General features: G+C 30.3%; 2 protein-coding genes across 3 annotated transcripts; one reads left to right on the forward strand and one right to left on the reverse strand.

Annotated features, from left to right (window-relative positions):
* Positions 1 to 395: 395 nt before the first annotated feature.
* LOC133673899 (probable caffeoyl-CoA O-methyltransferase At4g26220) lies at positions 396 to 2,884 on the reverse strand. 2 transcript variants are annotated; one of them, XM_062094829.1, is made up of 6 exons: positions 2,752 to 2,884; positions 1,903 to 2,083; positions 1,692 to 1,771; positions 1,430 to 1,574; positions 1,141 to 1,272; positions 396 to 870 (listed from the first exon to the last, which is right to left on the reverse strand). In XM_062094829.1, the coding sequence occupies exons 2-6, from the start codon at positions 1,963 to 1,965 to the stop codon at positions 580 to 582; spliced, it is 711 nt and encodes a 236-aa protein (XP_061950813.1). In that variant the 5' UTR covers positions 1,966 to 2,083; positions 2,752 to 2,884; the 3' UTR covers positions 396 to 579. The 2 variants fall into 2 exon arrangements, with proteins under 2 accessions (XP_061950813.1, XP_061950814.1); XM_062094830.1 differs by lacking the exon at positions 1,141 to 1,272.
* Positions 2,885 to 11,254: 8,370 nt separating this feature from the next.
* On the forward strand, positions 11,255 to 22,921 carry LOC133674590 (nudix hydrolase 19, chloroplastic). The gene is made up of 6 exons (XM_062095789.1): positions 11,255 to 11,987; positions 13,826 to 13,966; positions 14,057 to 14,161; positions 14,361 to 14,460; positions 16,136 to 16,228; positions 22,366 to 22,921. The coding sequence occupies exons 1-6, from the start codon at positions 11,364 to 11,366 to the stop codon at positions 22,653 to 22,655; spliced, it is 1,353 nt and encodes a 450-aa protein (XP_061951773.1). The 5' UTR covers positions 11,255 to 11,363; the 3' UTR covers positions 22,656 to 22,921.
* Positions 22,922 to 23,422: the final 501 nt, after the last annotated feature.

Genomic DNA, 23,422 nt, shown 5'->3' on the forward strand with positions numbered 1-23,422 from the left:
CAAGGAGAACACGACTTGCACCTTTTTTTTTTTTTTTAGTTCATTTATGCTAGGACAGCCCTAAGAGATAGAATGGTGGGCAATAATACACTTGCTTCCTCCTTTTAACTCTTGAGCTAAATATTTAAAATCAACATCTAAACTAATTTATTAAACTGCTAACTTAATGTCATGCTACAGAAAAAATACTTCATAAAAAGCCACAACTCCTATCACATAACTTTTATTTTTTAAAATATTTTTTTACTTGAAAAGACATTAAATTAATATTTTTATATGTTTTTTGGTAGCTTTATTATATTAATATAAAAGATAAAAAAAAATTATAATATATTTTCAATTAAAAAACATTTTAAAAAAAATACCTTGCAACACATTAACAAATACACACTTAATTCAATCCAAACCAAATAGCAAAGTTTTATATTTCAAGACATTTCAGCCGAATCAACCAGAAAATGGTAGTCAGAATTTCATTCACGATATTATTATATCTTGTGATCACGGAGTAAAATGGCTCTTATTAAGCTTTCACTCCTAGCATTCACACAGTAGCAAAAGCGAGTATCAGGCGGATATTCAGTAGATTCGCCTGCAAATTGTGATCCCATCACCCGATGGAGCATGTGAGATTTGGACGCGGGAGTCAGCTGCAAGCAATTTGTTAAATTCAATTGTAACTTGCCTGCCTGCTTTCATATTCTCTGGAGTAGACTCTTCTGACAAAGCAACTGTCCCTCCCCATAGTGTGTTGTCATAGACAACTATTCCCCCCACCTTTAACAATTTCATTAGCCGCTCGTGGTAGTTCCAGTAATTGACTTTGTCAGCATCAACAAAAGCAAAATCAAAACTGCCTTCATTTCCATGCTGCAACAAATTTCAAAAACAAAAAATCTTATTACCAAAATGAACCTGATATTAATTGAATGAATGATAGAGGATAGAAAAGATGGATAAAAATCGGGCAACATATTTTAAACCTCTAAGATTCAGTTTGCTTGGTGTTTTTCCTCCCAATTAAATGATCACATACTCTATTATTCTTCACTTAAATTGTATAAGGACTGTTGTGTAGGTTTCAAAAGCAAGAATAAATATTACACCATGTTAAAATCTCTCAAGGACTTGAGTCCTTACATCTTCTAATAGCTTGTCAAGAATCGGTTGAGCTTCTGATTCTATGAAGTTAATTTTGTGTTCAACACCAGCATTTCTTATAATTGGTAATCCTATTTCATAAGCCTCCCGATTCACATCTATGGCTGTAATCTGCAGCAAGGATAATCAATTATTGATTGTTCATAGCAAAGATATAAACAATATACTACAATATTACGAGGAAATTAAGCCTTTAAAGTACAAAAACCAGTATATACATAACCTTGGTCGGTTATGGTTAGATTACTTTTAATAAAGAACTTCTTACCTTTCCATCCTTAGGAATTGAAAGAGCAGTGAGGAGAAGGGAGTACCCAGTGAAAACTCCCACTTCAATTGTTTTTTGTGCATTTACTAGCTTCAAGAGCATTGCCATCAACTGACCAGCATCTGGTGCAGTAGCCATCATGGCCCTGGAAATAACAAGAAGCTCATTAATCTTCAAATTTAGTGTCATCAAAAACCTACGTGAGTAAAAGGCAAATTACTAGTGGATTTCTGGTGAACAAGTTGAATGATAATGTGGTGACCTTGGGTGGGTAGCAGTAAGCATCCTTAGCTCTCTGAGAGGCTCTAGTTCACGTGGATACACGCTGGTCTCCAGGACATACTGTTGCAAAAAATTTAAGGTAAGCCAAAGCTAGACCTTGACCATGGGATATATTATGGATACGAATGAACAGTGCATTCATAGTGGAGACAAAAAAGAAGGGAAACACACAAAACTAGCAGATCATATACCTGATATAATTCTTCACTCTGCAATAACCCCTTTGAAAAAGAAATTGCTTTTTTTGAGTCCATTGCCACTGAAACCTACTTCAAATGCTATCTAGCTAGCCACAGACTTAATTGCCTCAAATGGAAGAAAGCTGCTAGGCTGTTAAGAAATTATACTCCTGTATATTATGCTTGTGCAGTCCTGCACGCAGGATAGAGAAATATTAACCATCACATTCAATATAATTGATTCGTATATTTGGACAGCACAAAGCTATTGCTACATACTCCAAATGAAACATCATTTGTTAATTTCTGACTCAAATTCTTAGTTATAGTTCAACAAAAAGATATTGATGGTACTGACACATATTCAAATTAAGTAATGGTGACATCCCATAACAAGGATTATCATTGAATCAAAAAGGGTATGTGATGCGATCTCTAGTTCAGATTGGAGGTGGACAAGTCCAAGGTCTGATGACATGATGAACATTCAAATAGCAATTCGTGAGTGTGAATTATCCCTATACCTGTGAACATGCCTGGGCCTCCACACAAAGTTTAAACCAGTGAGCTCTACCCCCTTCTATTTTCATATCTAACCATAAACTTCTACATTACTACATGAGAAAACACCATCAGGTGAAAGCTTTATGGTCCAAGTAATAAATTCCCAAGTTTCTTTTGGGTCCTAATCCCAATATCATCTAATTGTTGAATCAATTGAAACCCTTAATAATTCCTAGAAGAAGGAATTGGATCTCGTCAATGGGAAATGAATCATTTAATTAACAAAAATTGATAAATCGCGAGTATGGTCCAAAGCATGGATACAATGAAGTGAGCAGAGGGGGAGAGAGAGACTACCTCGCTTGGGTACCGCCGCAATGGTGTTGGCTTTGAGAAGATAATACCCTTGGAAGAAGATGGGATGGCGATGATTCCATTTTGTTTTATAGTTTGGTGCCCCTGATGTTTCCATTGATGTTGACGGTGGATTTTGTCCTGTATGGCAATGACACATTCGCATGACTCATGTTGGTACTGTTAAAATTAAGATTGTATTATATTATTACAATTATTATTAATTATAACTAAATCTAATTAGTGTTTTAATGAAGCGTGAAATACTGTTTAGTGTAAAAGAATTTATTATGAATTGCATTGTGTTGTATTATGGATGTATTGTAAGTGTTTTTACTATAGATTATACTGTTTGACAGGAGTGTGGTTGCGCTGGAGGGCAGGGGTGTCAGCCTGGAGGCAAGTCCCCTGAAGCTGCTGCCCCCTGACGCTCGGTCTACCCGGCCTCGGGGATGGGGGCAAACCAGGGCGTCAAGTGCATCGCCACCTAGCCCTTGGTTTGCCTAGTCTTGGGCACTGGGGCAGACCAAGGCGCATGTGGGGCTTTGGATGCCACGCCCAAGCGTCGCGTGGTGCTTGTTTTTTTTTTTCTTGGGTGCAGTCCAAGTGTAACGTGGAACTGAGGTTGCCCATACATTTAGTATAATTGTATTAAAAATAATTTTTTTTTAATAATTAATGTTTAGAGTATTAATGATAAAAATATTATTGTTTTTTTTGTTGATATTATTTTTTTAGTATAATTAATATTTAAAGAATTATTATATTATTTCTTACTATATTTTTTTAGTATAATTAATAGTATTGGTATTAAAATATTATTATTATTATTTTAGTCTAATTAATAATGTTGATGTAAAAACTATTATTATTTGTTCTATTAATATTATTTTTTAGTATAATTAATAGTATTAATCTCTAAAATATTATTATATTTGTTGTTATAAATAATATTATTTTTATAATAATTCATATTATTGCTACTAAAAATATTATTGTTTGTATTATAAAAATTTTAGTATTTTCATTAAAATTTATAAGAGTATAAATATTATTATCATCATTAATAAATTTTAAAAACCTGCTATTACAATGAAAAAAACCACTTTGGGACACGTGGCGCTTGGGTTCTCCTCTTGAGAGCAAACAGCCCAAGCGCCACGTGGCACTTGCCTTGCTTCCTCTACGCTACAGTTCAAGCGCCATTTGGCACTTTAACGTGGGCACTACCAGGCTTGGCCCGCCTCTAGCCCTAAGCTTGGCAGAGCAGGACCCAAAATAGCATTGGGTCCTGGCCGGGAGCAGACCAAGTGCCACACGCTCACAGGAAGGCTGCCCAAGCGCCGCATGACGCTTGCTTTTCTTTCTCTTGAATGCAGTCGATGCAACATCTGTGCTGCCTATACCTTTAGTATAATTGTATTAAAAATATTATTTTCTTAGTATAATTAATGTTTAGAGTATTCATGGTAAAAATATTATTGTTTGTTTTGTTGATATTATTTTTTTAGTATAATTAATATTAAAAGAATTATTATATTATTTCTTAATTTATTTTTATAGTCTAATTAATAGTATTGATCTCAAAACTATTATTATTTGTTCTATTAATATTATTTTTTAGTATAATTAATAGTATTAGTCTCTAAAATATTATTATATTTGGTTTTATAAATAATATTGTTTTTTATAATAATTCATATTATTGTTACTAAAAATATTATTATTTGTATTATAAATATCATTATTTTCATTAAAATTTATAAGACTATAAATATTATTATCATCATTAATAAATTTTAAAAATTTGCTATTACAATGAAAAAAACCATGTTAGGACACTTGGCGCTTAGGTTCTCTCCCGAGGACGGACAACCCAAGCGCTACTTGGTGATTGGGCTGCCTACACTTTAAGTATAATTACAAATATTAGTATTAAAAATATTATTGTTAGTTTTTTTTAATATTCTTTTTTTAGTATAATTAATTTTCAGAGTATTAATAGTAGAAATATTATTGTTTGTTTTGTTGATATTATTTTTTTAGTATAATTAATATTAAAAGAGTTATTATATTTTTTCTTAATATATTTTTTGGTATAATTGATAGTATTGATGTTAAAAATATTAATATTTTTTAGTCTAATTAATAGTGTTGATCTCAAAACTATTATTATTTGTTCTCTTAATATCATTTTTTTGGTATAATTAATATTATAATAATTATTATATTTTTTCTTAATATATGTTTTTAGTATAATTAATAGTATTAATCTAAAAAATATTATTATTTTTGGAGTTATAAATAATATTATTTTTATAATAATTAATAATATTAATACTAAAAATATTATGATTTGTATTATAAATATTTTTATTTTCAGTAAAATTTATAAGAGTATATTTTATTGTAATTAATATTATTAATAAAATAATTGATGAATTTGAAAGAAAATATTATATCATTTACTAATTTTACCAAATGTATTGTAATAATAATTTTATCAAATTACACTTAATTTTACATTTACTTTCATTTACAAATTATTAGTTGCAGGATCTAAAAACAAGCTTGGGTCTTGCGCTTGGGTTCTACTCCCATTTTTTTATTGGAAGTTAAATGTGAGCCCGCGGTGCGGGTCATTTAACTAGTAATATAACTAAAATATATGGGAAAAATATTGTAACTTTCTTTACATGTTAATGTAGATTGCTATAATATTTTTTATTATTTTATTTTTAAAAAATTATTTTTATCGATTTTATTTTTTAATATTAAACTGGTTAAAAATTATAATTATAATATATAAAAAAAACACTGCAACTTTCCTCATAAATTATGATGGATTGCTATAATGTTTTTTTCACATACTAGTCCCTCGTATTGAACGTGGAGATGGGCAAATCTGGGATCCGATGCCATCTTATTCAGTATATGAATAATTGGGTATCCGGTGTCATTTCATTCGGTATATGATTTTTATTTGGTTTGACTAGGGTCAAACTAAAAATAAGTAAAATCTGAGCCACCGGTTTGGCTGGTATTGAATGTGGAGACAGGCAAGGGCACCATCACAGGTTTTTAACCCTTTTTTTTTATTATTTTTTTGTTTCATGTAGTCTTAGTTTTATTTTCAAATATAACTACATGAATTTTCATCTTATAATTCATGAACAATAATTATGATTTTATGCATGGATTTGAAGTTTACATTTTTTTAATGGTTTTATGATTTATGAATAAAAATATAGTTTGTATTTTAGACTTAAATTTTATTTTAAAAAAATTAATAAAAAAAAAAATCGTGAGATGCTCTAAGTATCAATTTGCTGCTTATTAATTATGCTTGTGAGATGCTCGATAGACCTTGGCAGGTTGCATATCCATGGAGAAGCTAAATTTTATGCTAATTGAATGGCGAATCATGCTTTCTTCCTAGATTTGGGCATTCACTCTTTAATTCGTGTCCTTTAGGTTGTTTTAATTTCCTATTAGAAGGCACAAGTTAGTTGCCCTAAGCTATTTATGGGAGTTTTTTTAACAATGTTACCAAACTCGACTCGACTTAAAAAATCAATATGATAATTTTCCAACCTAGTTCCTAGCCCGAGCTGAGTTTTAAATTAAATCAGGTAAGAGATGATATAATATAACCCAGCCAACCCAGTAAAAATTCAATCTAACTTTTTTTAAAGTATTTCAAAGCAAATTTAACATTTTCTTATAATAAAAATATAAATTGAAACAATGACGTTTTAGATTGATCTAGTCTAATTTGTCTATTTCGTGCCTTAAGTCATCAGAATAACTGAATTTAAAAAAAAATTTAAATTTAATTTTTTATATAATTATAAGACAATACATTAGACGTTCACATAAAAGAAAATGAATAAAATTATTGAGGAGAAATGTGTTTTTTAATTAAAAATGTATTTTCTTATTTATATAATATTTTTTACAACAAAACAAGTTTTTTATTAGCAATATAATTCATTGAATAAAGATAAAAAACAATCATAGAAAAATATTTAGAAAAGCTATAAAGATTTGAACTATAAAGAAAAAACATATTTCTTTAATAAAAAAATCTAATTTTTTTTTATTCGTGCATTTCTTTTTTATTTTGACAAAAACATTTTTTTTCACGATAAATACTGTTTTTTAAGATAAAAATCATTAAAATATGAGAAAAAAACCTCATTAAGAAATCATTAATTTATTATATTTATGCACCTATATGAGAAAAATAAATTAGAGAAATATATATATAATATTTACAATAAAAAATTAAAAAATTACATTTTTAATTTTATGTTAATATTAATGAGAAAATTATTTCAAAAAATTTGCGTATAAGACTAATATATAGTCACCCATAAAACAATTGATAACGCCATCATAAAAAAGCCTTGGTGTTTTAAAATATTTTATTAGTAACACATTTTTTAGAAAGATAAAAAAAAGCAATGACAATTAAAATAAAGGTCCGTAAGAAAGTTCAATCATTTGAAATAAAGAGTAAAAATGTATCTTCAATCTAAACTTAATTTCCTTATAAATGCATTTTTTATTGTTTCAATGAAAATATATTTTTTTAATAAAAAACACTATTTTAAAAAATAATCTATTATGATATCAAAAGAAAGTCTTAAAAAATATTAAAATAATATCTCAATATTATACATGCAATTGAAAGCAAAGAAAATTAATTAATGTGATAAAACCATGTCAAAATATATCAAAAATGAAAGAAACGTATATTTGATCTTCATTGAATATTCATGAACATTTTTGTTTTTTTGCATATTAGACATATAGTAATTGAATTTTTTTTAACATTCTCATATAAATTGATAAAATTATTTAAGCAATATGTCAAAAGTGAACAATAATTTAAATATTATGCTAGGTATTTTTATTTATAGTGTATTTTAATAAAATAAAATAAATACGTAGAAAATGACAAGCATTTGGGCCTAAAAATTAAGCCCATAAGCATGACCCAATAGAAGAAAGACCTGGAACATATAAGCATGATGCCAGACCAATGCTTTTTGCCTCTTTTTATTTTTATTTTTTATGTTTAAGGGTGAGCTTTATTTTTCTAAAAAAAATAAAATAAACAACGTGTTGTTTGTAGTTACAGATAACATGTCGTTTGCTGGTTCGGTTCTTGACCATAAAAGAGGTGCCTTGAAAGTTGAGTTGGGATTTTTTGGATTAAAAAATTTATTTTTCAATTTATTTCATCTAAAAACACCTAGTAAACATCTAATAAGCTTAATAAACTAATTATTAGCTCCAAATCAACCCTAAATTGTTTAAAAAATATATAAAATTAAACAAAAAAATAAATTATTTCTTAACTTCGATCTACCATTTCTAATAAGATGGAACCTTAAAAATATTTTAGTGGCACTCATCTTATCAAGAATAACTTATAAACACTAAAATTAGCTTTTTAACCGCTAAAATATAGTCAACTAGCCACTTTTCCTCTCTCTCTATTTTCAATAACTTTCTCTCTTCTCTCACATTTGAAGGACTGAAATGTAAAACAAATGAAGTTTGTGAGCAAAAAATTAAATCCACAAAACACAAGGACTAAAAATTAAAAAAAAACATTTTCAATCAATTTTTACCTAAAAACACCCATAAAAAGCTTAATAAACCAATTCCTACCCTAAATCACCCCTAAATTTATTTAAAAATATAAAATTAAATGAAAAACTTCTTCCTTAACCCGATCTATTCTCAAGTGAGATGGAAGTTCAAAAACATCTTAATGGCACTCATTTGTTAAGAGGAGCCCATCAACCCCAAAAATAGCTTTTTTAACTTTAAAATGTGGTCAACCAATCACTTTCCTTCTTATTCTTATTTTTCATAAATTTTTCCTTTCCTCTTAAATTTTAGAGACTGAAACATAAAAGAAATGAAATTTAGAAGCAAAACCTTAAACCCTAAAAAATACAAGGATCAAAAATGAAAAAATTAAAGAAAATTAGAGACCAAAATGAACTTTTATGCTACTAATGAATGGTAAAAAATGGGAAAAAAGGGATGGCTTTTTTTGTTAAACTTGTTCGTTGTTATTTCAATTTTTTAAATTCAACAATTTAAATCCTATTCCATGAAAATCGAGCATTAATTCAAAGTCGTTACATCTTTGATACTTTAAATATGATGAATCACATTAGTTAAAAGGAATTATAATGATTTAAATAATATAAATATAATGTGAAAAGATAAAATAAAAAAAAATTTCAGGTATGAAATAAATAACTAACCAAGAATAAAAAGAAAAGAAAATAAATGAATAAGGTGTGTTTTAGCTGCCAATATTACATCGGTCAACCTGCATTTTCAAAAAATTAAAATTTTTTTGGTAAAAATTAATTTTTTTTTATGTTTTGGATCGTTTTGATGTGCTGATCTCAAAAATAATTTTTAAAAAATAAAAAAAAATATTATTTTAATGTATTTTGAAAGAAAAAGTATTTAAAAAGCAATCACAACTATACTCCCAAACAAGCCTAAGTATGCATACATAGTTAAAAAAATTATGAAAGTATTGTTTTAGTTTATAGTGGAATGCATGGAATTTGTTTCCCTATATTGTGCTTTATGTAACTTTCTTGTTTTAGGAATTTAAGCCCTCATATAAAGATAAATAAGACATAATCTCTAAAATAAAAGGAAATGCAAAATCATTTTTCCTAATTTTTAAACGAATTGTTCCCATTTCAAAAAAAAAAAAATACTAACTTGTTACTTTGTTTTTCATTTTCGATTCAAATTTAAATCATGTTTTTTCATTTAATTAGTAAAAGATTGGTCAAAAAACAATAAATGGAGTTCTAGAAAACTAAATAAGATCAAATTTGGTGGGTAAAAAGATAAGATAATTTACAATAACTTTCATGAGGACCACCTGTTCCAATTCTGATGTTAGCAATGATATTTCATCTAGACAAGAGCTTGAGGGTTATCCACCACGTCCACCAAAAGCAGTACTCATAATTTTAGTCATATCTCGAGTTGTAGTGATCCAAATGCTATGAAATGTTGTGGGTGGAAAGAGGAGATTATTGCTAACAACTTTCATGAGGAACACTTTGTCAAATTCGGATTGCATCAATGTCATTTCATCAAGCCAAAATGCTTGAGTGCTGTTGTCCACCAAGTCCACTAAATCAATAGTTGACCACTACATTAATAATCAATTACCAAATGAATAGTTCTGAATTTTAGCTTATAAAAAGAGGCATTTGCCATTCATTTAGACATCTTGATTTTTAGATCAAGATCATTTTCTTGTTTTCTCTCTTTATAATGCCCAAGTTTTATTTCATGTTTTATTTTCATTAATCTCTTATTTATGCCTTTCGTTTCCTTTACTACTCTTTGTTAACTTATATTATAATTATGTTTTTATCTTGTTTATTTATGTTCTTCTTCTTCATTATATTTAACTAAGTTAATATTGTCAAGGTGAAAATATTTCATTAATGGTGTTAGAATAGTATAATATAAATTCAACACGGACTTCAATGTTTATATTCAAGAAAGTTTGTTATTAATATGTCTTATCTTTTAATCTTACTAATTTTTAATATATTGTTTGTTAAATGATTAATCTAAATTTGTGTTGTATAACACTTGGTACAATAAATGGTTGATCTTTCATAGTCTTCGGTCGACATCGTTCTTATGAGAGGAACTTAATTTGTTGTTAACATAAATTAGCATCATGAATTCCTGACAATATTTAAAAGTATGGTGTTATTAAAATAAGATAATTAATATAATCATGTTAAAAATTTATAATAAACTATTAAGGATAAATCATCCAATTGGAACCTCTTTCGTGTGTGGCTTCTAGTTGAGTAATAAAAAGAATTTATACTATACTTATTTCTAATACCATTAGTGGATTCTCTAACATTAACAATTGTTTTTATCATTGTTTAATCCTCACATTAATCTCACATCTCAAATATCTCTTTGTTCAATTATATATATTATTTATAATTTATATGGTCAACCTTCCTGTGTATCGATTTCAGTCTTGCCAAATTATTTATTATTTCGACACTCCTGTATTTGGGATAAAATATCAATTCTTTGATCGTGTCAGCTGCTATAAAAAAATCATTATAATATATTTTTAAAAGCCGTTTAAAAAATAACATCTACTATTCTATTATATTAAATTAAAGTTTTTCATAATTAAAAAGAGATGGCAAGCAAAGTAATGCATGACCTGGAATTTAATAGCCGAATTATTTTTGTATTTTAAAAAATATTTTTTTTATTTTTAAAAATTATTTTATTATATTATTATCAAAAATTAAATTTTAAAAAATAAAAAAAATATTATTTTAATATATTTTTAAATAAAAAATATTTTCAACAACAACCAAAATCAAACGTGATGCATGTAAAAAGGCTCGTGGACTTGTTCGTTTTATTTTCATGACTAAAATTCAGTCTTTGACAGTTGTCAAGAAATTGAACACACATCTTAATCTGAGCCATGCAACCAGTCGGCATTCTTGAAAGTTGAAACACTACAAGTAAAAAGCCGAAGACCCCAATGGAAGAAGAGAGCAATGCCCTCACTCCTCTCTTCATCATCCACGTTTACTCGGTGTTGTACTCTCTCTAAGAATTTCATCCTCTCTCCCAAAGCAACAACTTTCTTCTTCACAAGAAAAGCTGTATCCTATTTCGGTACCAAAACCACCATGTCCACAAACCTACAATCACATGCCTTTGCAGGCAATCCTCTAAGATTTAAAACACCCAAATCGACCGACCCATTATCACCTCCCCTAGCCTTTGAAACCCTCAAAACTCAACTTTTAGGCAATACCCACCAATTATCTTCTCTTAATTTCAAGGTTCTACCCTTTAGGAAGGGCAGGCCTTTGGCATCGTCCAGTAGCACAGATGGTGATTTGGGGCCCAAGTGGCATCTGGGTTGGATCAGTTTGGATGATTGTAAAGGTTTATTTTCTGGTTCTGGGGATGAATTGAGCGGAGACAACATGGTTTATCTGGGTTCTAGGTCTGAGGAGGATGTGGTTTATTGGGCAATTAATGTCTCTGGAGAAAGTAGTTTGGTCACTGATTCTGTTAGCAAGCAGTTTTGTTTTGTAGAGTTAAGGACACTTATGGTGGCTACAGATTGGGCTGATGAGCAGGCCATGTCTGATTTGGCTGTTGCTGGTCATGTAAGTTGGTTTTGGTTTTCAATTGGTTAATTCCTTAAACTTATGTGCTTCATTCCAAGAATGAGTTTCCGATCATTTAAGTGCCTCAAGTTAAATGGTGATATAAATGTTAGCTTTTCTAGTTGCTGAAGATGCTTCTTCTTCTTTTTTTCCTCTTCTGTCTTCTAGTCTTTATAGTTGGGATATATCTGTAATACCAATTTAGTTTTGAAAATTTGATGGTGCCATTTATTTATTAAATGTTTCAACTTTTTCAAAGCCATGGAAAAATGTCTTGAAACTTGAAACTTGAAACTCAAAACTCACGCAACATAGCGAAAATATTTACCTGAGCTGTTCTCATGTTTATTCTCTAGAAGCTGAATTGCGACATAAGTATATGGATAACTAAGCGTAGACTTGTGATATAATTTGGATGTGAGGTTTAATTGAGTTCATGAGGCTACAAACATGTGCTCGTCGCAATTTCTCATCGTTATTATTTCTTTCTTTCTTTCCCCTCACAGGCTTTTTTCTTTAATTTAGCATCTTAACAGAAAGGTCTCACTTGCCATGGAATTTTCTTCCCTTTCTTATTTGTTCTCCCCTTCTTCCGAATGAGAGTTGGAACCTAGTAGGTGGGTGTTTCCATGACCTTGCTGCTGGTTAGCCTCATGACATAAATCTATGACATTTTCTCCAATTCTAATAGGTCCGTGTTACCTTGTTAACACACTCCTATTTAATTGTTATATATAATTATAGGCTGTCTTGACAGGGTTAAATCAATTCTTGTGTTTGGAACCTTCTAACCTTAGAAGGGTATTGATTTGAATCCCAAATGGAATTTAATTCATAAAAAAGTGCGAAAGCAAATCAGATCTCCCCTCTGATTTGCTGCAGTAATTCTTTTTAAAATACCTATTCTAAAAATACCCACCTCTTTATTTTCTCCCAAGAACCCAACACTATAACTTTATCTCATCAATTCCAAGTAGAGTATTCTTTATTATATTTAACTAGTTTCCTGCTTCATTTATTCTTTCACTCTCTCTTTTTCTGAAGCCAGAGAGAGACATCCAGTTTGGGTTCCAATGGCTAACTTGGTGTTGTCAAAATATGGTCTAAAGCCTCTTCCTCAAATTTTGCCTAGACCTAGAACTGGAATCATCTCTCACAATAACCCTTCAAAGACAAGATTTTTATACACCAACAAGACACTCATAGATTTAATAAGACTCTGTAAACCATGTCAAACCAAGACCGATCAATATAGCTGGTATATCTTTGAAAGCTTAGATGGAGAGAATAAACTGACTCCTTTTGATAAGTTTTCAATTGGGTGTTTTAGGGAGAGGAATTGGGGGCTTAAAGTGTGTGCTCCGAATGGGGTTGCATATGGTGAGGAAGATAATAAAGTTAATGGCTTTAATGGGATTGGAGAAGAGTAAATAGAATTTGATCCTGGCTCACCACCTCCATTTAACTTGTCTGATATTAGAGCTGTTATACCAAAGCATTGTTGGATCAAAGATCCATGGAGGTCAATGAGTTGTGGTTTTTGGTTTAGCTATAGGTGCTGCTTATCTTAACAAAAAGAAATGATTTCTGTAACAAAAATAATTTTTAAATTAAGGTTAAAATAGTCAAGATTGCTAATTCAATTTATTTTCACAAGTATTTCAAAGAGAAAATTTGAATTCAATTATGTGATTTAGTATTCTATTCTAAGCATAAAAATTGTAATAGGATATGAATTGAATTCAAATTGTCTTATGAATTGAATTCTATTTAGCATGTGATTTGGTTCCAAACAATAAGAGTTCTTTATTTACCATTTTAGTCTTTATATTTGTTAGGCCAAAGCGTTGCTGGAGTGGCATAACATCTCACGTTTTTGTGGATATTGTGGAGAGAAAACTATCACCATGGAATCTGGGAGGCGGAAACAATGCTCGAATGAATTGTGCAGAAGGAAAATTTATCCTCGTGTGGATCCAGTACAGTGATTCATATGCCTCTCTGCTGTGAATGTTGTTTAAAATGCTAGCGGCGCATTGACTCTGAGAATTTCTGCTCTCTCACTGCAGGTTGTCATCATGTTAGTTATTGACCGAGAAAATGACCGTGTTCTTTTAGGCAGACAGTCAAGATTTGTACCCCGAATGTGGAGTTGCCTAGCTGGTTTCATAGAGGTATTTTTCTTGGCAATTTCAACCATTCACAAAGCTAGAAGCAGATTTTGTAAGCTGAAGAATCCAAAATGTATACAAGCATTTAATATATATGAGATGAACCTCATGATTCCATCACAAGAACTCATCTAGTTGCCAATTATTTTATTCTCTTTTCTGTAATGAAATTATAATTTTTGAAATCCTTTATTGTCTCTAGCCTGGAGAAAGCTTAGAAGAGGCAGTGAGGAGAGAAACTTGGGAAGAGACTGCTATTGAAGTAGGAGAAGTAACGTATCATAGTTCTCAACCATGGCCTGGTATTACCTTTACTACTCTTTTATGACTGCATATTTCTTCGACTTTTCGCTTGCATGTCATTGATCTTACTGGAAATGAAACAAAGTGAGATATTTTGGTCATTTGTTCTTTAATCAACAAAACTAACAGCATTAACATTTCATTAGTCATATAGTGGGGACCAAAGATCAGCAACTTTTGGTAGTTTTAGGCTTTTAGCACCTTAAAGGTTAAAGTATATCCATACCCAAACACAGACACTATAATTCATGATCTTTGGTGTAATCATTTCACTGGATATAAGATTAGTGGGCACAAAATGCAAAATTCTAAATGCCAACCTTGTGCTATTACGATGAGTGTAACAATTCAATGCATTTACTTTGGAATTTAGTCCATAGAAAAATGGAATCTTAGCAAAGTTCTTTCAAAATGAAAAAAATTAGAAAACTTGTTTTGAAGGGTTTTATTTTTTTTATCTAATTGGAATATAAAGGGTAAATGAAAAAAAAAACTACTAATAAAACAGTTTTCTGAAGTTTGAAAAATTTGGAAAACTATTAATTCAGTTTTTTAAATAGTAGAAAAACTCAAAACACGATTTTCCAAAATCATATATATGTTTTCTTTTGTAAGGAAAGAAAAAAAATGTTTAACAATTCTGAGTAGATGAATCCCCAAAGCCATAATGTTATCACTTCCTGCAGAATGTATCAGAACTAGAATTTTCATCTAATTTTGGTGCTTATTATTCCATGAAGTGTCACTGTCAAAAGGTTAGATTATTTTGCCTTCATTATAACTTCAAGTAATATGGGATTCTGCAGTCACAATATTCCCCATCGATATTGCTACAACAACCAAGCCGCAATCCCAAACTAGTTGAGGGCAGTTATATAGATGCTTTTGTGCCATTTTTTTGCGATCATAATCCAAATTCATCTCAATGTCATTATAGTCTAAGTCATTCGATACCACTTCCATCCACATTATTTTGGTTTCCCTTTACCTCTTTCCACTATTAGCAGTTCTTTGAATCAAGGCCAACATGCCCAAACCATCTTACTCTTTCTCGTTCTCTCTTACTGAGAGCTACATGGTTCTTTGACAAATGTGTTCATTGATAATTATTTGATCCTAATAATGTTGCAGTCTAAAATTCATCAATTGCCCATCTACTTTAGACATTTGGTCACATCAGTACTTGGTCTAACTGAATCTACATGCTTCCATTTTAGGGAGATTTGAACCCCCCCCCCCCCCCCCCCCCCCCAAGAGGGAGTTGAGGTTGTGTAAAAAGAACGTAAATACATAAGAAAATTTTTATGAAAAGAAAAAAAAAGGAATTGAGATTGTATCAAAAAGAAAAACTAGTGTAAAGTTAATTAATCAATAACAAACTAAAAAATTATATTATTTTACCTTTTGTTTTCGCTCCATCACTCATGGAGTTGGATGGAAGGTTTCAAAGTGTAAGGTTGTTTGACTGAATTATTTGTTTAGAGTTTGATTTGGCCTAGCCTAACAATTGGCTTCTTTTTGCTGTCTTTGTTTTGTAGATTGATTAGAGTGCAGTTATTTTATGACTTCAATTTTGTCTTTTCATGCAAAATTGTTATAGTTCTCGTTACTCTCTGATTTATTTATTTACAAATGCTGCTAACTTATTGTGCACCTGTTCTGGTTTCTTGTCAGTTGGCCCAAGCAGCATGCCATGTCAGCTGATGGTCGGATTCTTTGCATATGCAAAATCATTTGAAATAAATGTAGACAAGGAAGAGTTAGAAGGTATTTGAAGATTTAAAATTTGGTTGCTTATGCTTGGGCCTTTCTTTTACCTGACGAAAATCTTTCTTTTTGTATACAAAATCACCTATTTGTGCTGTATGGCTAAAATTTCTTGGCAAAATAAGAGACTTCTTCTGACAAACTCTAAAGCAATAAAAGTAGCCAAATTTATTACCTTTAGGTTGGCTGAATTTCCACACTGTATGGCTAAAAATTCTAGGCAAAATAAGAGACTTCTTGTGACAAACTCTAAAGCAATAAAAGTAGCCAAATTTATTACCTTTAGGTTGCTGAATTTGCGCACATCTCAAATTTAGATGTGGCAAAGGTTTGGATAACTTAACTATAGAAAAGAAATATTAAGGATAACAACAATTAGAAACAAATAAAACTAATCTAATTGAACCACCTAAACTCTTAAATGCAACCTAATTTATAGTTTCATGAAGTTGATTTCATTTTTGGTGGTGAGAATGTACTAGTCTTAACTAGTTATATTGGTCTCCCTCATTTCTTTGTATTTATGTCATGTCTTTGTATTTATGTAATATATACTTTTTACTCTTTACTAGTTATATTAGTCTCCCTCATTTCTTTGTATTTATGTAATATATACTTTTTACTGGTGCTCTAATTGTATAGTTGCTATTTGAATTATGTTATAAGTTGTGATAGGGAAAAAAACGACAACAATAGGAATATTATTTGACCATGTAAGAATTTTAATAATGTATGATTGTGCTAAATTTTTGGTATTTATAGGAATATTAACATTTATTATTTAGTAATTAAATTTGAATTTTAGTTTTCTTATCAAATTAGTACTATTATTATGTTTTCCTATTTTATTTGTTTTGGGTGGCTATAAATACTTTTCCTATATTGACATTTTGTTTTATCATTGTATATTGAATAATATAAATTTGAGTTCTCTTAGGGTGCGTCTGAGTGCCACTCTTATTTTGGTGGTCTTTTTGGTAGTTTTGCATTAGTTTGGTCTCATAGAAATTCAACAGAGATTGTTCTCTTCCTCAATCTCGTATCTCTTCCTTGAATTTCTATAAGGATTCAACAGAGATTCGGCTAGGTTTATTCTTATTTCATAAGAAAAAAAATAAAATAAAATTGCTATTGCGATTAAGAGTCCTTTTGATGCAAACATGAGTGAAGGATAAAGGAGTTTGTTACATGTTAAAACTCTTAAAGACGAAAAACATCATAAATACATGGAGACTCTCAAAATACTTAATTTTATTAATTTATGTCTCCACTTGTCAAAAAGCTATTACAACCTTTCATATAGAAAAAAACTAGAAAACCTTAATAAGACTAAATAGAAAAAAATAAACTAGGAAAAATATTCCTTTCATGTAGGAAAAAAAGCATCATAATATAGAATAGAAAAATATCAATTTTTCTAAAAAAGCTCTTACATTAATTTTCCTGGGTTGGAAAGAACTCGTCATCGAGTTTAGTCGTTAATTAAAAATTGCCCTGCATCAAGAACATTTTTTGTAAATGGGACCCAACTCACCTAATCATGGGTTTCCAACACCTTTGTATAGATCACCCTATCATGGATCCCCGACACAACATGTTTGTGTGTACTACTCTATCGTGGATTCCTAACACAATATCTTTATATTAGTCATCTCATCGTGAGTCCCACCACCAGGATTTTGATTGACAACAACTGAAATAGGCAAAATAACACACTAGTTCTTGGATGTCATTTTCTTGAGGGAAACTCTTCATTCTCTCCTACACAAGCATATCCTAATCTACAACCTCTTTTAGCCATGACACACAACAAAACAAAATAACAACTAAGGATCACTGGGCTCTGATACCAATTAATGTAGATGAGAGCGAATGAGAAAAGAGTTTGTTACATGTCAAAACCCTCAAGGATTGAAAACACTATAAGTGTAGGGACTCAAAATATTTTATTTTATTCATTTATCTCTACACTTGCCAAAAAGCTATTATTGCATGTTATATAGTTTTTCAAAATATTTTATTTTATTCATTTATGTCTACACTTGCCAAAAAGCTATTACTGCATGTTATATAGAAAAAACTAAGAATTAAGAGTCCATAAATCCACTTACTTGGATGTAAAAAAATATTGGATATAGGCAATCTCATAAATCAAATCATTTGAGGTAAGCTATTTCTACTCTGGATTGTTGATAAAATTTATAGTGGTTTCAAAAAATAAATTTTGGTGTTTTGAGAAGAAAAGGGATGTCTAGCCTATGATCATTCTTTGGAAAATCATAGAAAATATAATTATGATTGGAGAATTGAATTCTCGGGGAATGAAAAAGTGAGCTAAGTTGAATATTTTGGTTAGGTTCTCACATATTCTTTATGTCATTGAAAGGTTGTGTTACATGAAATATTTAGTGAATATGGATATTTGGAGGATATATTCATGTTTAAGGAGGTTTGCTTTAGTTCAATTTCAGTATGTTAGGCATGCTATTCTAGCTTTATTTAGACATAATGGCACTCGAGTTTATGAAAATTGTTGTGTGAATATGTTGTGTGATGGATATTCGACTCACAGATTTAATCACAGATTTAAACTTTAGTTACAAATGTAGTACAATATTGCGAGTCTTATTGATTCCATGTATCCTTCAAAACAAAATTCAACCCATCACAAGAAATTATTAATCATGCTCCATTGGCTAGAAGTACTGGATACCTACAAAATCACCAAACTTGTTACTTATTTTGAAACCTAAGTCCAAACTTCATAAATCTATTATTCTGAACTTGGAGCAAAATTAGAAAAAAATCAATGCTAAACTTGACTAGTTAATGATAGATGAGGGGTGTCCTATGAAGCAAGAGGTAATGAATTGTAGAAATAGTTGATGAATACAATGTAGAAGTCCTTGGAGAAATCTTGTTGAGGGAAATTGAGAATGTGAAGAACCAAGATGGGCTTAGTTGCAAGGATGATGAAGTTAATGCAATGGATTTTGTGCAAAAATATTGATCCGCCACAAATTGAAGATTCCAGGTCTTCAAATTTGAAGTTGATCGCATTGACTTTGTTGTTTCTCTAAATTTAGTATTGTAGATGAGAAGACTGTCTTATTGCCTACATTGTTGTTTGAAGAAGTTTTAACGAGCTTTGGAGCATATGTAAGTTTCTAGAGGTTTGTACATGCATGTTCATTGAGTTTTTATTACTTCAACTCTTCAAAACTCAAGGTTGAGTTTTTTCCAACCAAGTGTGAATGATGGAAATGAAGAAAGACAACAATTAGATTATTATTTGACTATTTAGGAATCTATAACATATCATGAATATGACTGAGGAAGCAATTGTTGACATGTGGCATGTTATAATGGGGCATGTTAATTTGAAGAGTTTTGAGCTTTCTAAATAAAGACATGTCTTTCTCTTATGTGATTATAGAGGATTGGTAGGATAAAACAGGAAACTCGTACATTTAATTTTATTTCCATGTCTCCTCATCTTGTATTGTCCTTTTTTAAAAACTTTCATGCTAAAATAGGTTTTTTTTCTGTTCTTTTAAACATCCTAAGTTTTTCCCCTATTTTTCATTTTGATGCATATGGACATGGAATGTCTATTGAAGAGGGGGAAACCTAATGCTACAAAGGCATGGCTATGCTGCTCTTTACTTGGAGCTAACATGGATTAGTTTTACTAGTTCATAGAGTAGGAAAAGTTGACTAGCTAACTGTAATATTAAGAAAGTGACTTGCAACTAGGATCAACTGTGGGTTTACATATTGGTTGCAATCCTCACTTTTAATGGATGGTTTTAGTGAATGAAACATAGATTTTCAACTTTCAAGGTTAGGGTGTGATGCATCATATCTTAGGTGTGAAATCTAGGAATTCTTAGGAGTGTGATGCTATGTTTGTTTTGTCCTTTACCTACTTAATTCCTCGTTTCTTATTTGCTTATTTTTCTAAAGCATAACTTGAGCTAAATACATCCCATTCCCCATTTTCCTAATCCATCAAACCTACGTTACTTGTAAAAGGCTAGTATTTAGATGTTATAATGGAAGATCCCGCATCATATTTTGTATCAAAGCATGTGCATTTGGCTTGACCTTAATTAGAACTAACCTATACTATTTTACAAGGTAATAGAATAGGCTTCATTTAATTCACTAAAACTATCCTTCAAAAGTGGGATTACAACCAATGTATATAAACTAATTAGTAAATTCCCTAGGAGGTGCAATTTATGTATTCTTTATATCTCTCAATATAAAAATAACAAGATCCATAATTGAAATTGACAATTTTGTATCAACGTGATGGTTTAAAGTGGAATAAGAGTTTTATTTATCTATCAATTTTAGTTATTTGGGTTTTGGAAGTGTCAAATGAAACAAATTATCAATTTGAGTTTTGAGTTATTCTTTAGCTAATGTTTATACCTTGGAAAGTTTGTAGAACTTTTTAAAAAATTTTCGTACAATATAAAGGAAATTGGTACGATATAAAGGAAATTGTTACGTAGTTAAATTTTGATAATTGGCTTTTCTTCTTAAACTAAATATACAACCTCAATGATATAAATAACAAAATCAATTTGAGGTTGTCTAAGAAAATTACATTGCTAAATGAAATTGAATTTTTTTCCTAAATTAGAATTGCCGAGGTGAAGAATTTTAGATTTAATTTGTGTGAAAATTGTTTATATAAAAAATTTGTGATACCTAATGCATTTTGTGTTTAGATATCAAACCATATATTTAATAATTAACAGAATTTAGTACGTTCAACAAATAGCAATTGATGATTTTGGTATGTAATATTTAACTATAAATAGATGATAATATGTTTCTTGTGCAAAAAAATCCGGTCTAATGATATTGATGCCAGTAATGCATTATCTTGATTTTTCTATTTTACTATATCATTAATCAACACCAATACCATTTAGTGTATATCTAATAATTGTTTTGGCCATGTCAACCAATCATGCAAATAATCTCATTTACTTCACCTATTCACTAAATTATATCTATTTTAAATGGTTTTATATGATTTATGTGAAAAATTAGCTAAAAAATGATTTTGAAAATAAAAATTACTCAATTAAAAAAGAACACAAAATTTATAGGTTCTTGAAGCTAAATGAGAGTTGTTAACTAGTTTTAAATATAAATTGTATGAATGATCTATAATTTATATTTAATAAATATAGTTTTAAAATTCTGTGGAAAAATATTTTTAGAATAAACAAGAAAAATAGTGATAGAAACAAAATAATATTTTTTGAAAGTTGACATTACCTTAGTATTTCCTTATCATGTTAATACTTTTGTTAGGTTCTCCTATTTTATTTTGTTTGGGTTTTTATAAATAAACACCTGATGCATACTTTCAGATTTAATTGTTGAACATATAACAAAATAAACTTGAGTTTGAGCCTTTGTTGTTTTGCTAATCTTGTTGTTTATTCTATACAATGTAGTGGAAGGATTTATTTTAATTTTTTATAATCATAATTTTAGCACTTGGGTTTTTGAAAAATTTGTATTTGAGTTTTTCTATTTTTTGTTTTTTGTTTTTGTGGTTTTAAAATCAATCAAGTACCTCCATTTCAAAAAAACTATGAGTATTGTTACAATTAGAAGTGTATTTTGGAAGTAGATGTATTCACTCGATCATCTGGAAAAGGTGCTCTTTCATAGACTAATTCAATTATGTCGGATTAATTTTAATTCTGTGTTTTTCTTGTCAATTTTCATACTGATTCAATAATGTGTGGTTTCTCATGTTTTGCTTGATGCTAAGTGTCCTTTTTTCTTATCATCCTTTGTCCTACCAGTACTTTTAGATTTTATGCTACTTAACCCATCAAGTAAAACTACTCTTTGTATAACTAGATGTTTGAACTTGACTATAGTAAAAGGTGCAAATAGTGTTTCTTTTACATCTTAGTTCAAGACTCTTTGGAAGCTGCGAGTCTTGAGATCCCTTTTGAGGATTGGGCTACATTCCACTTTCGATGAGTTAAACTTCAGCAAGCTCGTGTTTAATAGAAGTGGTTGCTTTAGTTTACAGTTGGATATGACTTGTAGAGATGTGGCAGAAGGCTAATATTTTGAGTTTTGAATCGTTTTAGATGCTCAATGGCACAGTAGAGAAGATGTCCGAAAAGCATTATTGTGTGCGGAATACAAGAAGGCACAAAGAACAGCAGCGGCCAAGGTAGAACAGATGTGCAAAGGAATTGAGAAAGGACAGAGTTTTTCATCAGATTTTAATTTAGAAAGTGGGGAACTTGCTCCAATGTTTTTTCCTGGACCCTATGCAATTGCGCATCACCTAATCACTTCCTGGGCAAATCAAGGCTCAGCATTTGATGCAGTACAACTGAAACAACCTCCGAGTAGTTCAGAGTCAAATTTGTAGCTCTCATCCTTCGCTCTTGCAGGAAGAGTATTTGATTCTATCCTTCACTCTTGTTTCTGAAGAGCTTAGAGAAAGTATTTGATTTGTGGGTTACAAATGTTGCAATAATCATTGATTAGGAAAGCGACACTCTTTGTTATTTCTGGGAGGCTGCTGCATAGAAACATCCAGTGGGTGTAATCGATTCAGATTTTCTATTTGTTTTGTTGCAGTCCGGATTCTTGTCATCATGTGCAGTTATATAATGAAACTAGATTTTCTCCGTACCTTCTGGGATAATATTGCAACGAGTTTATGTAGATTAATACATAGCATAGGTAATCAGGGGCAGCATTCCTTTCATCCAGCTTTCTGCGTATGCTCGTCGCCAGGCTTATTTTAAAGCTTATTACTTTCAGCATTTTTTTCTGACAGATGCATTCAGCTCAAACAGTTGTATGGAATGCCATCAAGTGATCCTTGCACGCCGGCCCGGAACCCTATGCCCTCGCAGAGAAGAAGAGAATTGTCACACGTAAAACGATCCTCGCCGCAAATTCAAACCACACACCATGTTAGGAAAGAAGCAATCTGAGACTCATGGACAGCCGGAACCTGAAGTTTTCATCATTGAATGGATTACCAACGCCATCAAAAAAGAAAGATAATTTGTTCCCATCAGTCCATTAACTATAAACTAAAAGAATCACCCTTGTACTGTGTATTGTATTCGCAGTCTACAATGAAAAACTGAAGGTTTTTAGTTATATGGGTTTTTTTTTTTGATT

Source organism: Populus nigra, chromosome 15 (assembly GCF_951802175.1).
Source record: "Populus nigra chromosome 15, ddPopNigr1.1, whole genome shotgun sequence".
In the NCBI taxonomy this organism is placed as follows: Eukaryota; Viridiplantae; Streptophyta; class Magnoliopsida; order Malpighiales; family Salicaceae; genus Populus; species Populus nigra.

What these genes read in the sequence shown, in the direction of transcription:
- LOC133673899 (XM_062094829.1), bottom strand. Translation starts at nt 1,965, where the DNA reads ATGGACTCAAAAAAAGCAATTTCTTTTTCAAAGGGGTTATTGCAGAGT. An exon ending in AGAGTGAAGAATTATATCAG is followed by an intron (nt 1,772 to 1,902) that starts GTATATGATCTG and finishes TTTTTGCAACAG; the next exon opens with TATGTCCTGGAGACCAGCGT. An exon ending in CAATTCCTAAGGATGGAAAG is followed by an intron (nt 1,273 to 1,429) that starts GTAAGAAGTTCT and finishes TCCTTGCTGCAG; the next exon opens with ATTACAGCCATAGATGTGAA.
- LOC133674590 (XM_062095789.1), top strand. Translation starts at nt 11,364, where the DNA reads ATGCCCTCACTCCTCTCTTCATCATCCACGTTTACTCGGTGTTGTACT. An exon ending in TTTATCCTCGTGTGGATCCA is followed by an intron (nt 13,967 to 14,056) that starts GTACAGTGATTC and finishes CTCTCACTGCAG; the next exon opens with GTTGTCATCATGTTAGTTAT. An exon ending in TAGTTCTCAACCATGGCCTG is followed by an intron (nt 14,461 to 16,135) that starts GTATTACCTTTA and finishes GTTTCTTGTCAG; the next exon opens with TTGGCCCAAGCAGCATGCCA.